General features: G+C 28.2%; 1 protein-coding gene across 1 annotated transcript in view; it reads right to left on the bottom strand.

Annotated features, from left to right (window-relative positions):
* Positions 1-8,498: 8,498 nt before the first annotated feature.
* The window catches only part of GluRS-m (putative glutamate--tRNA ligase, mitochondrial), a 33,608-nt gene continuing 27,555 nt past the window's right edge, over positions 8,499-14,551 (bottom strand). The window contains exons 7-9 of the mRNA XM_075379447.1: positions 14,064-14,248; positions 10,417-10,568; positions 8,499-8,909 (exon numbers count right to left, since the gene is read on the bottom strand). Coding sequence (XP_075235562.1) covers positions 8,790-8,909; positions 10,417-10,568; positions 14,064-14,248 — 457 coding nt within the window. The 3' untranslated portion in view covers positions 8,499-8,789. The remainder of the gene's footprint in view (positions 8,910-10,416; positions 10,569-14,063; positions 14,249-14,551) is intronic.

Below are 14,551 nucleotides of genomic sequence, written 5' to 3'. Positions count from 1 at the left end.
GGAATAACATAATCAATTATGTGTAAGTAAACAAATTTAAATTAATTTAGATTATAAATAAAAAAAATGGAGAACACTTAAAACAGATTTCTTTTATAAGAAAAAACACAATTTTAAGTCTGTTCTGCGTGAAAGTGAGAAGTAAAGTTGTTTCCTATTAATTTTTTCTCAGACAAACAAACTGTTTATATTAAGTGTGCGCCCTCTGAAATGAATGTGTTATCTCTACAAATAATACTTCTTTGTTTACCAAAGGGACTAATTGTATACTGAACATTCATGGATTTTAAAGAATGAAATTCGAACTATTGCTTTTTGTACCTACAGTTGTGCTTAAATACTTAAGAAAGAATGTTGAGATTGTCTAAAGAAAACAGATTATATTCATTCAATCAAGTAACAATAAATTATTTACACTTTCTCTATTCAGTAGAGAAAACTTTTCTGTTATGATAATTTTAAGTGCTTGCCTAATTCAATTTGTTATTTTAATTTTATTTTCCCATTCATATTCTCAACAACCGTTCCTTTTATTCCAGCTTCACTTCTATTTGATTATCTCTGAATTCAGTCGGGTTCAAAAATGTATCTGCAAGTTCAAAACTGGTTGAGCAACCAAATATGGATTGGGGTTGGGCGAAGGGTGTCAATGGAAATCTTTGACTCTTTATGACCATGGAACCTGCTGTCCCTCCCACCATCCTCAGCAATTTTTTTGTAATTGTATGACAGGCTGTGGATGTTGCAAGGTGGGAATCCACTTTACAAGTGTGTGGAAACTGTAAGGAAGTCTGCATTATTAGACAACGAATGCCTAGACGAAGAAGGGATTGACAACCCTAACGAAATGATTGTTTGATTAATATGATCCTGGTAACATGATTGTTTCTTAATAATGCATAATTTTCATTACCAATGTTGATATAAAATATTGATTAAGCATGTTATATACAATAAAATGTGAATAAATCACGATTTTTGGAAATACTGTTACTTTCTCAGCCCTGTAACTTTGAAACTATTGGTCTACATAAAAAATGCATTGGACCATTTTTGTAAGCTTCAATTTTTATATATACAATTTTTTACTACATGTGATAGTTTCTGAAATATAAGCGAAAAACTAAAAAAAAACGTCACCTCAAGAGACCCCATCGAGCTTACCCACCCCCTAACCAGGACTTTTTTTTATTTTCTTCAAACTTAGGTACCAAGGAACAACTGTGTCAATTTTCAAAACTCCGGGATTTGTTTCACTTGACTTGACTAGGCTAATTCTTTCATTAAGAAGTAGTTGTAAGCAAATGTCACAACTAACTGGCATTCAAATCTAAATGATGTAGTTTGTAAATGATTTTCAATAAAAGTAGAAAAATTACTTCTTTTTTCAATTTAGTCACCACATAATGAATTTATGCACTTTTTGAGTACTCCTTTCCCAGAGTTAATAAATTATTTATATGTGAAAAAATGGATAGATACAGCCCATCTTTTGTAATTAACTCATCTTTTGTTGTTTTTTTAAAATTTTAAATATCTTTAGGATTGATTCACATAAATAAACAACTAGTTCTCATCATTGTAAATTAGTGTGTATTATTAAAATATGCATGGTGCCTCTTGTAAGCAAGTTCCAGCAATATTTATATTAATGACTGACTCTATTCCTAACCTGCAATGTTTTTTTTCTTTACAGAATTTTACTGTTTAATAATTTTTTTGAAAGCTAGTAACTGGAGACAATTTAAGCAGGAGGGATTTAAAAGTTTTAAAAAGTTATAAAAATTTCCTCTGTGCATTTTATTTTAATTTTATCCACAAGTAGATATTAGAAGATACAATGATGAATTGGTAAGTGATATTTCTAATTTATATTGAACAGTTTTCTTTATTAAAAATGTCCAAAAACTGTACTTTAATACTTATTAAGAGTAGTTTAAGTTTATAATCTTTTTAATTTTTAGCAGTAATATCCAAATTGGTAGCTTTATATTTTCTCTGATTGACTTCTGGGTATCTAACATGTACACTCAACCAACTAAAAAATATAGTTATATGAAGATTTTATTTATAAAGAGTTGAGATAGAGCTCTTTTTGTAATTGATCACCTAGGATCAATATTCAAAATCCCATCATCTGAACAACAGAGATAAACTTGCAATGGTTAGTTTGTGTATTTCTAGTTGTTTAGGAAGTAAACTATTATGAAATCATTTGAACCTTATTTTTATTCTTTGTGGGATTGGATTTTTATTAAAAAAAATTAAGGGGTTATAGCAAAACCAACCATTAGCAATTTTACAAGCTGTTCATTATATAAATTTGTTTTATATTATTTCAATACATTTATCTAAGTAGTAATTGCATGATAATTATGATACAGTTCTCTGTAAGTACTTTTACATGATTTTATTACCACATGTTCATCAGTAATTAAGTTATAACTATTATTATAAAATGGAGATGTTGATTTCACTGTAAAATTGTCAGTTTATGGCAATTTGTACTTTTATTAATAAAGGTTAATTTATCACAATAATCAAATTCCAGATATTCTATAATGGAGATTGCATAAAATAGCTAAAAATAAAGCAATTTTTAAAATATTTTATTTTCATCAGCTTAAACAATTTTTATAATAACATTAAAGAATAAACTGTATTGTTTCACTTCTTGGTACATCTTTAAAAAAAAACTTAAGTTTTAAATCTGTTAAAAATTAAAAAAACATAACTGCCAAAAAAAAACCTAAAAAAAAGGCATGTCCAGCTAGCTTTAAGCCAATAAAGTTAGCTGGAAGGTATTATGCCAGTATGACTGAGTCCCTCGAATATTTCACATCACAAGGTGAACATTTTGAATAACATTATTAGGCTCAACTCCATTTTGGCTTAAGTGACCACAAACAGAAGCATTTTGCTGAGCTCTATGTAACTCTACAGTTAAGAGAGCATAAACCTCTTAAACGAGTATCTTCGTTGGTTTGTAATCTCCTTTCATTACTCATTATCTTTGATTGAAAGTTGTCAAGTGGAGTTATGGGCATCGATTGATATTTTCTGAACCCATTCCTACCATCTGGAGACAGTTTGATCCAAGCTGACTCCTTTGCCCTTTGTTTTCTCATAACATTGATGGGAGGAGCTGTTTTACGCTTCAACTGATAGATAGGTATCAGGTAAAATAGAGCTCATATTTGGTATGTAGATGTCAATTGGCATTATACTAGTGGTAATGATTTTACCAACATACAAATCACCACGTTCAATCTTATAATCCTCATTGTTTGTAACAACTTGTGCTTACGTTTCATGAGCAGTAGAAACTGTTTGCAGTCACCAACAACACAGAACTGCACTAATGGAAAATTGCAGATCTCTTGTGTTCCACACTTGTAAGACGATCAACAGATGTCTAAGTAATGACAAGTGTGTTGCAAAACACATCAGCATTGATGTTCTTTTTTCACCCGTTACAAATCCTTTTGGCCATCTTGAATGGGAGTCAAAGATATAGAAATGAGCATTATCCTTAAATATTGTGACTGAGTACTGATTTTGACAAGTCACGATCGCTGTGCTCTTGGCTCTGGAAGAAATGCTTTATGCCTGATTCTAAACTGTTAAAGTAGCCCTCTGGTGGTTCTTCAGGTGCAGTGGGCTTGATAAGACCATCAACTACATACAGTTGAATTTGTGTATCAAATGCATGTTCACAGACAACCATGTGGGGGAACAATTCTTCAGTATTCAGGTAGTCTGGCCTATCTACCAAGTACTGTAAGAAGGAAGTCACCAGGTAGCAAAACTCTGTCCAATTCTGATGAATTTTTATTATATGATTAATATTACATTTACACCTTATAAGTTTTATTATTTTGGAGTTACTTTACCCTTTTATTAATAAAATTCTGGGCGATGATAATGCCCAGGTGTTTTTCACCCATAAACAAACAAAAAAAAAAAAATTCTGATGACAACCATTCAGGGAGAGGCTTCAATACCGAATATGCAATAGCAGTCAACATCTGCCGTACACTGGTGACTGCATGATTCTGCTCCAAATCAATCGCTACCTTGGTTAAAATGCCCACATACTATAAACTTCCCATTGCCTCTATCATGGAAATAACATTCAATGGTGTTCATTTCGTTCGACATATTGATTTTGCAGTGTGGTAACTGATTGGAAGATTGCATAGTTTATTTCATCACTGTTCATTTAGAAATCAACTTGCACATTAGGATACAAGTGATAGTTATGCAAGAGCCTTTTTTATTTTATTAGCGTCGATGCAAATAGAGTTCACGGGTTCACCACCTAATGGTCGAAATCGGAAACTTCTGGGCGCAGTTTAAAATTTGCACTTGATTTTCAAATGAGTGCATTAGGCATGTAGGTGACAAACAGTACTCTTCAGTATAGGTAATTAAAGAGCGTGAGGATGACAATTTTGTATATAGTATAATTTTTTTGCAAAACTTTTAAATTTATTTAAACATATATATATATGTAGCTTATGACATTCCTGGTAACGTAGGGATTCCAACGCAGGTCATATATCTAAATCAGTTCTGCTGTTGAGCTGCTACAGTGTAACAAACATACATACATACACCCTAATTATATTATGCTTCGTTTGGGCAGTTGTGTAAAAATAAAGAATAAAATTAATTTCACATTGCCTTATTTTTATTAGCTTCAAAAATATTAATAATTATACAGGTGAGCAAAAAGTTATAAAACTCTGAATTCATTAATCCACTGAGTTGGGAAATTAGCTTTTTTGTTGGTAATGCTTGATCTTGTAGTAATAACAAATACATATAAGTCAAATAATCTCTCCCTATTTTGTGTGTCATTGGCAAGTGTTCGATAAAAAAACTATCATGCGTTTTACAGTAATTCTCAGAATAAATGATTGACTCAAACAGAACACTTTAGTTAAAATACTTCATATAAAAAATTATCATGCATGGTTGCGCTGGAACCATTAAAAAGTGGCTGCTAACGTGAAGAATAATGTTGATGACTGTGTAGCTGCAAATAGAGGACATTTTGAACATTCATTATAACAAAATTATTTACTGTAAATTATGAAATTATTTAATGTTTATTTCTTTCTTAAAATGTTTTTGTACATAAGTTTCCATTTATATTTTTTCCATATGGGTTATGTAACTTCATTCACCTGCATTAAATAAGAAATTCTGTTTCATGTCTTGGCTCACAAACTACATCAGTTCCTTTTAGTCCATTCTGTTTTTTCATAAAAGATTTTATATTGTGCAAGCTTTATAAAATTTTTACTAATCATCACAATATTTTTGTTGGAAATTCTTTACATGAACTGCTTTTTTTTCTTTTTTTATGCTATTTGAGTACTTTTTAAAAATAAATTGTTTACATCTTGAAAGTTGCATTTTCTTTTGTAATCAGTTTAACTTACCATATTATATCTGTATGTATACAACCTCTGATCTTTTTACTGCAACATCTTTTTGTTGGTAACCAAAAAAAATGTCTTCATCATCATTTTGAAGTTTCACATACTTTTTAAATTGTTTCTTAGCATCTTGACCACTTTCAATCTCTATGTCCCATTTTAAAAACAGTTTCACGGTGTGGTATATCAAAATACTAATTAAGATTAATTAAAATTTTCTCTATCTTATTAATTTTTTTACATTGCCAAAAGAAAATCAAGTTGGGATAATAAAATAACTGTTGACTGGGAATACACCATCTCAGTATTTTTAGTGGAAACTTTATCAACCATATTGAACATGATGCAAGGACTATAATGTTTTTGTTTTGGCAACAAATTTATCAGCTATCAACCTGATTAGAGATTTATTTTTTCAAAATTAATATTATTAAATTTATGAAAATAAATTATGAATAATTGCCAAAGCTCTTTTATTGGACTCCTTATGAAATTGATGTTTATCTATGTATAAGTAGTTATTACTGGCTAGGGGATTTTTTGAGCAACCAATTAACATTGCAGAATTATAAAGATATAACTGGTTATTATTTTAAAATGATGGGTTAGGAATTGGAAGAATTGTGTGAGAGTCAAAGAAAAATGTTAGCATTTCATCAAATCTCTTGCCATAGAAAGAATCTGCTTTATGTTTTAGGGCAAGCAAATTTGCTTTCAAAAGATCCTCTGTAGTAATGAGAACCATAGCATTTTAGAAAATTAATGAAATAATGGACATTCTTTAGATTCAAAATTTGCAGACTTGTAGTTGCCTCTGGAGTTCACAGTTGGATAAGTTCTGTTTCAAGAAATCTTTAATGACTGTATTTATTTGATCCGCTTAATACACAGGACAGTATTTGATACAATCATTGCACCCGATTTAATTTAGTTTGATATTCCTTTAGAATGTATTATGAAGTAATTTAATTTCTTTTTTGATGAACTGTTGACATTGAAAAGTGCCAAATAAGTGGATGCAAGTTGGACAAAAAGAAAACAAAATGTTTGTACCTGAAGGAATGAAAAAAAATATATTCTTGTAAATTTCTACATTAACAATAATTAAATATAAACTCAGGAATCAGGCAAGAAAAATAAAATTATAGGGGGAAAACTCTTTATAAGACACAGAAGAAATTTATTTTAACCACAGTTAAACCTAATTTATATATTCATTATGATTTTTTATTTTCACTTCCTTGTATGAAGTAAAGTAAGTATTATGATCGCGAAAAATTTCAGTTTTCAGATTTTGACTATCCCTAAATCTATTTTGACTAGTTTTGGTACATCTGTACATACGTATGTATTTCGCATAATTCAAAAACAATTAGCTGTAGGATGTTGAAATTTTGGATTGAGGACTGTTGTAACATCTAGTTGTGTACCTTCCCTTTTGATTGCAATCGAGTGAACCAAAAGCGTCCAAAAAAGCACATAATTAAAAAAAAATCTAGATTTTTGACTTTCTTAACTGCACTAATAACCCCTCATTGAGAAATTTTTAACGATATATCATAAGTGGTACTTATTTTTATTGGTTCCCAAGTTATAGCCAAATGAATTTTAATTAATGAAATATTTGGATCTTAAAAGGGGAAGGCACATTGGTTCGAATCAGACTTCATCTCTTTTTTTTAAATTTAAATATATTGATTTATTAATAATTATTAACCTCTGTAAGTAAAAAAAAATTACAATAAATAATAATTCAATAATAACAATAAAAAAAAATAAAAAATATCAGAAGTTATTAATGAAATAAAATTTTATTTTAAAAAATGTGTATATGTAATTTAATAGGTATATTACATATGTGTACATGTAATAGATTTGGTGAAACATCTGATTATTTAATATTAATTGAAAATTATAATTTAGAATCATATTATTTTTGTATTTTCTAGTTTAATTTTATTTAATTATTCTGGAAAATCTGTTTAATTTTATCTACATTAAAGTTAACTACAGAGTAACTGAAAAATATACCCTCACAAGAACAATATATACACTGGGGCATACATGTCCGACCTTTAATAAATTGCAAAAACTTCTTATCTTTTAGTTCATTACTCCTCTGATATTGTTGGACAATATTCTTCCTAAGTCAGAGTTGATCATCATTTCATTTGTTTTTCGTTGCCAATCATTTAATCGCTCTTTGGTTTGATATAATTTTTCTGATCTTAATTTGTGTACACATTCTCAAGTTTTCAAATTTTCTCTCATTATATTCATCATCCTCTTTTAATCTTTTTATTCTTTCCTTGGTCTTACTGTTTTCTTCCTTTTTATATTTATAATCTTCTCTTAATCTTTTTATTATTTCTTTGGTTTTAATATTTTCTTCCTCTTTATATCTATGATCTTCTCTTAATGTTTTTATTCTTAAAAAAATAAATAAATAGGTTCAAATTTGAACTTCAAAAGAGCTTTAGCAGTTGCACATGATATGCGTATATGAGTATTATCATGTTGCAGAATTGTCAATAATGTGTCCTACTAGTTCTTTTGTTATACCAATCTGCATAGTATTGTAATACGACATTCATTTTGAATCAATTCCTCCTCCTTCACCTCCTTTTGATGCTTCAAATCAGTCCAGAAACTTGTCTACCACTGCAAGGTTCATCCTCAATATTCACTTTACCAACTTCTGATGCATGAAATTTTATTATCTTCCTACTCACAGTACTTTGAATTTATTTTATGCATGTTTTAAATGTGTTGACATAGCAGGTGTATTTGACTCCATAACAATGGCAATTGACAGAAATGTGAGGGCATGGGTCAACAAGTTCTGGAATGTTAGTAGAAGGGGAATGAAACTACAAAATGATATACTTGTTGCTTTATGTGACATTATGTTTATATTTCAGCCGAATCTTTTATAATTTATACATTTTTTTGTAATTTTGTCTTAGATTACATTTCTGTTTCTAATAACAATTCTTGCTACTTTGTATAATAAATGGAAACAAGGTTAAGTAAAAATACACTATAAAAATATTTTTTTATAAACCATTATTTTACTGAAGCTATTTAATCAAGCTATTTTGAACAAATATTTTTATATCTATATTTTATAAAAACACAGTAGAATAAAACAATTTATTTATTTTTTTGTTTCATTATACATACTATGTGTATTAAGTAGATTAATTTGCTTCAGTGTTTCAATCTACAAACACATGAAAAACATACCCGTTTCACAAAGAACTAATAAACTGTGTCACAAGAAATAGTTTATAATTTAACTTGATACAATATATAGATATGAAGCATTATGGTTATTTAGGATCACTTTGGACAACAAGTATTCTTATCTGGTTGTGTTGGACTCTCATTAACTCTTTTCAGTCTTGCACATGTAGTCTTTTTACCTAATAATTCCATTATTTCTGCAACACCAGGCCCTTCCTAAACAAAATAATACATACAAATAAGTAATTATAAAATAATATAATAAATATGTTGACTTTTTATAAAAGCGATACAATAATGAAAAGAGTAACATACAAGGCCTATTTTAGTCTATTCTGAATTTGCTATATATATATGTAATGTAAAGGGTGCTTGTGTGGCTTCAGTTATTTCAATCAATACTAAGCAGATGTTAGCAACAATAGTTTAGTCATTTTGTTGTTTATATTCATCCATTTATAATGAGTACTATTATTCATGATTCCACCAAGTGTGACGTTATGAGTGATAACATTTTTGATGGAAAAACTTCTTGTTCCAATGAATTCATTTTTGTGGTGTTAATAAAGGAATGTAATGAATTGTTTGAATACATTATTACTGGAGATAACACCTAGAATTCTTATTCAAATCTTGAGCCAAAATGCAGTCAGTGTGATACTGGCAGTCATCTCTAAGACTGAAGAAGTTCACACCAGAAAGTTGGGTAAAAAAGCTTTACTGCTGATTACTGACACCAACAGATTTTATTTTATTTACTTTTCCTAGTTTGGGACACAGACATGGAGTAAAAGTTGGCCTTTTGCAGTTTATTGAATGCATGGTTAAATTATTTAGGTTAGGAGGCTGACTATCGTGATTTGTAGAAAACATCGTAAACACGATTTCTTTAATATTAAAGGTAATAGATATTCGTTAAACCAAGTTCTGACAACCCTAAGATCTTCTTTAGCTGATCTTATAACCTCATCCCATGAGCAGCCTGTGAAAATCATGGTAGGATAGTCAGCGACAGATATACCACAGTTTTTTGGTTTTAGTATGTTATTTATGTACAATAAGGATAAGACTGATCCCTGTGGTACACCACATTCAGTCAAGTGCTGCATGCTTATATTTTTGTTGATTGTAAGTATTTGTGATCTGTTTTTTAGGAAGTTTATAAATAATTTATGATGTAAGCCATATTATTTCCAAACTACTTAATTTTTGTAGCAACTTTGAATGTGGGATAGTGTCAAAGGCTTTCACCAGATTTAAAAAAATGACTATAATTTTTTTATTATCCTTAAAGTTATTTAATATGGAGCTGATAAGGTAATTTATCAAATTTGGGTGCTTTTCTTTGGTTGAAATCCATACTGATTTAAAAGAATTATGTTGAGTTTAATTAATTATTTTGTCACTCATGATTTGACAATTTTTTCTATAATTTATATAGATCGTTTAATAAGCTTATTGGACAGTAATTTGTGAGAATACAACGATCTTCCAACTTGAAGATTGGTATAACATTAGCAGTTTTAAATTTATTTGGAAAACACCCTATGGCAAAACATTTATTTATTAATTCTTTAATAGGCTTAGCTACATATGGAGAGGCTTTTTAAGAGTATTTTTAAAACTATCAATAGCTGAATTATTTTTGAGAAGAGTAATTAAATTGATAATTTTGTTTTCATTTGTTGGAAACAGAATAATATTCATAAAATACGATACCAACTTCTAAACCAGACAGACATTGACGTAAAGTTTTCATAAATTTGCTGAATTCTAGATTCTCACTTTTACAGAAAGTTTTTAACTTATCCTTTATAGCAATTTGAGTAAATTCTTCAATCTCATTTAATTCTGCAATTAGGATCATTAATTTTTCTGTAATACAAAAACAGAAAAATTCAATTAAAAAGTTTATAGACTGCAACATAAATATAAAAAAGGTAGATACTTATTAATAAATAGATTACAGCATATTTTAATGTTATAAGTATAAACTAGAAATTTTTATTAACAGATGTTTTTCAACTACAGATAAGTTTGAATAATGCTAAGTTTAACAATTCTCATCCTCTAAAGTAGGATTTTTTTAATAAAATACTTCAAACAGCAGAAACTGTGAGCAATGATTTAAGAAATCATATCGATCAAAATAATTGCGGTTAATTTTTTTTTTGTTATAAAAATATATGTATTGTAATCAAACTGTTATATTTTTTTTACTTGTGGTACTCTTGGTCTCATACTGTTATTTATATGCAATATAAATATTTATATCATTTTTTTATTTATAAAAGATAGTATAATTATAAAAGTAAGATAAGGTTTATGTATATCACAACTGATGCTTATTTATCCAAACTGCATATGCATCCCATTAGTGCTGTTTTCATATGTGGTAGAAATCATGCATTTTGCATTTGTTTAAAATTAAAATGCTTTAATAAAGGAGGACTTCTTATATAACTTCTGATGTAAACACAGCAAGTGATAATAACTGTTTGTTGAACATACATTAATTGTAACCTCAGTTTTAACATAAATGTAAATAAATTTGGTAACATTGATGGAAGTCAGTGTTATTATTATTTAATTAATTACTGCCAACTCACAACAAAAGCAAAAAACACAGTAGGAGTTATCTGTAGCTATAAAAGCGTTATTGGAATTACAAAAAGATGAACTGATTTTAAGATGACAGCATGTTTAATTTTTCATTTTACAAAAAATCAAATAAAACAAAAATAAAAATAAATCAATTACCAAATTAAATTTGAATTTGTTTCAATTGTATATAAATATATTTATGAAAAATATTCTGTTATTTCTATGAAATTATATGGCTTGGCTAATATTCATATGGAACAGTAGTAAATGAACAATTCTACTGTAGTGTATTATCCAGTACTTCACATTAGACATAAGTTGTAAATTTACTGTGTGTTAGCTAGTTCATCATATTAAATTATTTTTCAGAGCAAATTGATAAGGGATCTAATTTATTACTTAGAAGGGAACCCTCAGTAAAATTATTTTGAAAAATAAAAAAAGTATTTTGAAGAAAAATTATTTTCAGTTTAGTTGCTTTAATTCTTGCCTACTGAAATTATTTATTAAAAATTCAAATGTTTCTATGAATTTTTTTTTTTTGTCTTCAGTCATTTGACTGGTTTGATGCAGCTCTCCAAGATTCCCTATCTAGTGCTAGTCGTTTCATTTCAGTATACCCTCTACATCCTACATCCCCAACAATTTGTTTTACATACTCCAAACGTGGCCTGCCTACACAATTTTTCCCTTCTACCTGTCCTTCCAATGTTTCTATGAAAGTTTTGTATAATTCTATTTGTTTTAATTTTTATTGGTTGAAATATTTTGCTTAACTGCATCCTAGTGTGTAAATTATATAAAATTTTACCAGAAGGGGAATGGGTTTAATTTTCTGAATTGTTTTTATTTTTTTATTTAAAGTTTATCCTGAGTAAGTAAATGTTAAAAAATAGTACAATGTTGCATAGCTACAATTTCAGTCACTTGTCTATATTCTTTCAATAGAGTAAGCTTATGTGCGATCTGGATCCTTTCAAGAAACATGTCAAATAGTTGTAGGAAATTTTTCCAGTGCCAGTATCCTAGTAAAAAATAGCATGTATGATTTCATTAAAAAATGGCATACAATAGAGTCGGTTTCAGATGCAAAATGTTATAGGCAATCATTTTCTACCAGTCTGAAAAAAATTTATTCATAAGTTATCACAACAAAGTGGTGTAAAATACACATCTTGTCTAAGATTAAACTACATTGAGCAACATGTCAACATCAAATGATTCACCGGCATGCGTTCATCTGGCTCTTACAATAGAACAATATTAGTAGAGGGCATAAGCATTCACCTTTCCCAGTTTTGTCTTGTGATTTTTTTTCTTTGGGACAATTGATAGATAGAGTTTGTGACTCAAATCCTCACATATAAATGAACTGAAGGTATACATTCAATAAAAAATCCACAGCACTAACATTTTATGTCAAGTTGCTCAATACTATCATGTAGAGACAAAAGTGCATTGCTGCACAGGACACTCTTTTCGAACATCTTTTATAAAATATAAGTAAATATATAAATTTTTGTTAATATAAAAATGTAATTAACGTTTTAATTTTTTCACTTTATTCATAAAATGTTATATACTGCAACTGTGTTTAGTTTGAAGGAGTTCGATTTTAAGTTGCTCACATTATATAATAAATCCACTAACAGACTAAATAATATTTTTAACAGTGACGATACATAATTTCATGTTAAAACAATATGCAGTAAGCATAACAAGCATAAAAAAGTAGTCAAAAGATAATGTTTTGCAGTTCTTAATTCTTGGAACATAAAACATATTTCAGTCTAATTGTCCATAAACTAGGTTACTTATGACTGCCCATTTTTATAAATCAATGTGATAAGAAGGGTTACAAATAAGTCAGTATTGTAATTTGTTTTTAAATTATTCTATCGGTAATAAAATCATTACCTAATACACTTAAGTATAACAGGTATTGGATTTACTGGTTTACAGGTGCTGATCATGAGGCTGTAAGCATATGTATTTTTACTCTAAGTGACAGTTGAGTTTATTTTTGGTATTATGTTTGCATATCTTCTGCTTTATTTGGTTGTTAGGTAATGCTTTATTAAATTAACAGTCCTAATTACATGCATGTTATATACAGTTAAGTTTTTCTTTAAAACTGTCCCTTTACCCAAGCTTCCCTATAATGTGAACCGTATTCTTTTTTATCAGAACTAATCTTTCTAAGTTTTATTTTTAACATGTATTAAAAAAAATCTTTAACCATCAATCAAATAATATTAAGTAACAAGAAATATATATTAAGTATATTATATATGTATATTAAGTAATAAAAAATAACTAATCGTATATGTTAGACAAGATACAAAACCTTTTCTGAAATTTTACAGTACAATACTGAACCATATATTATTTTATAAACAGCGACTCATATTTTATACCTATTATTAGTCTACCATTGTCTGATACTAACTTAATTCAGCATTAATACTGTCTACAGAGTACACATTTGGATCACGGCCATTAATTTCCCATCTGCCAGTTTTATTCATCTAAGACTCAATTAGAGTAATATGGTTGATAAAAGTTAGCTAGTCTCTGCAGTACATTTTCAACGGTACTGTACATAGTACTAAGTACAGATATCAATATTATAGAATACTGTATATAACATGCATGTAATTACAACTGCTCATTTTATTATATAAGGTGTAAATATATATATAAGTGTAATTATATATACAATATTTCTCTCAAATTATAATTATGAAATAAAATAAATATATATACCTTTATATTGTAGAACATTAGAGATATTAATCTGTTGGTAAGACGGTTGAATCCAAATAAACATAAAATTAGGTTTCACTAAATCCTTAAGTTGAGTGACTCTTGATGGACACCATTTAAGAACAAAACTTAAATGTTCATCATCCAGCTGAAGATCATACATACTTATTTCAGTATTTACAACACTAAAATCAGATTAAAAATCTTATCACCCAAAATAAAATTTATTTTTTATCATATTGTATTGTTTATAAGCATAAAATTCCAAAAAACGTTTTTTTTTTTTTTTTTTTTTTTTTTTTTTTTTTTTACTTCTACTTAACAAATTATGTGAAAGAGTAAACAAAATTTAATAATTGTTTCTCTAAGAAAATGGGAAAAATAAGTAATTACAGGAGATTATACCCAGTTATTCCCATTGTAATGCATGAAAATGTAATAAGTAGTGTTAATTTAACAAATTTCAATTTTAATTTGTAATTTAACTT

The sequence above is a fragment of the Lycorma delicatula genome, chromosome 12 (assembly GCF_047948215.1).
Source record: "Lycorma delicatula isolate Av1 chromosome 12, ASM4794821v1, whole genome shotgun sequence".
NCBI classification, from domain to species: domain Eukaryota; kingdom Metazoa; phylum Arthropoda; class Insecta; order Hemiptera; family Fulgoridae; genus Lycorma; species Lycorma delicatula.
This window is presented reverse-complemented; position numbering and strand designations above follow the sequence as displayed.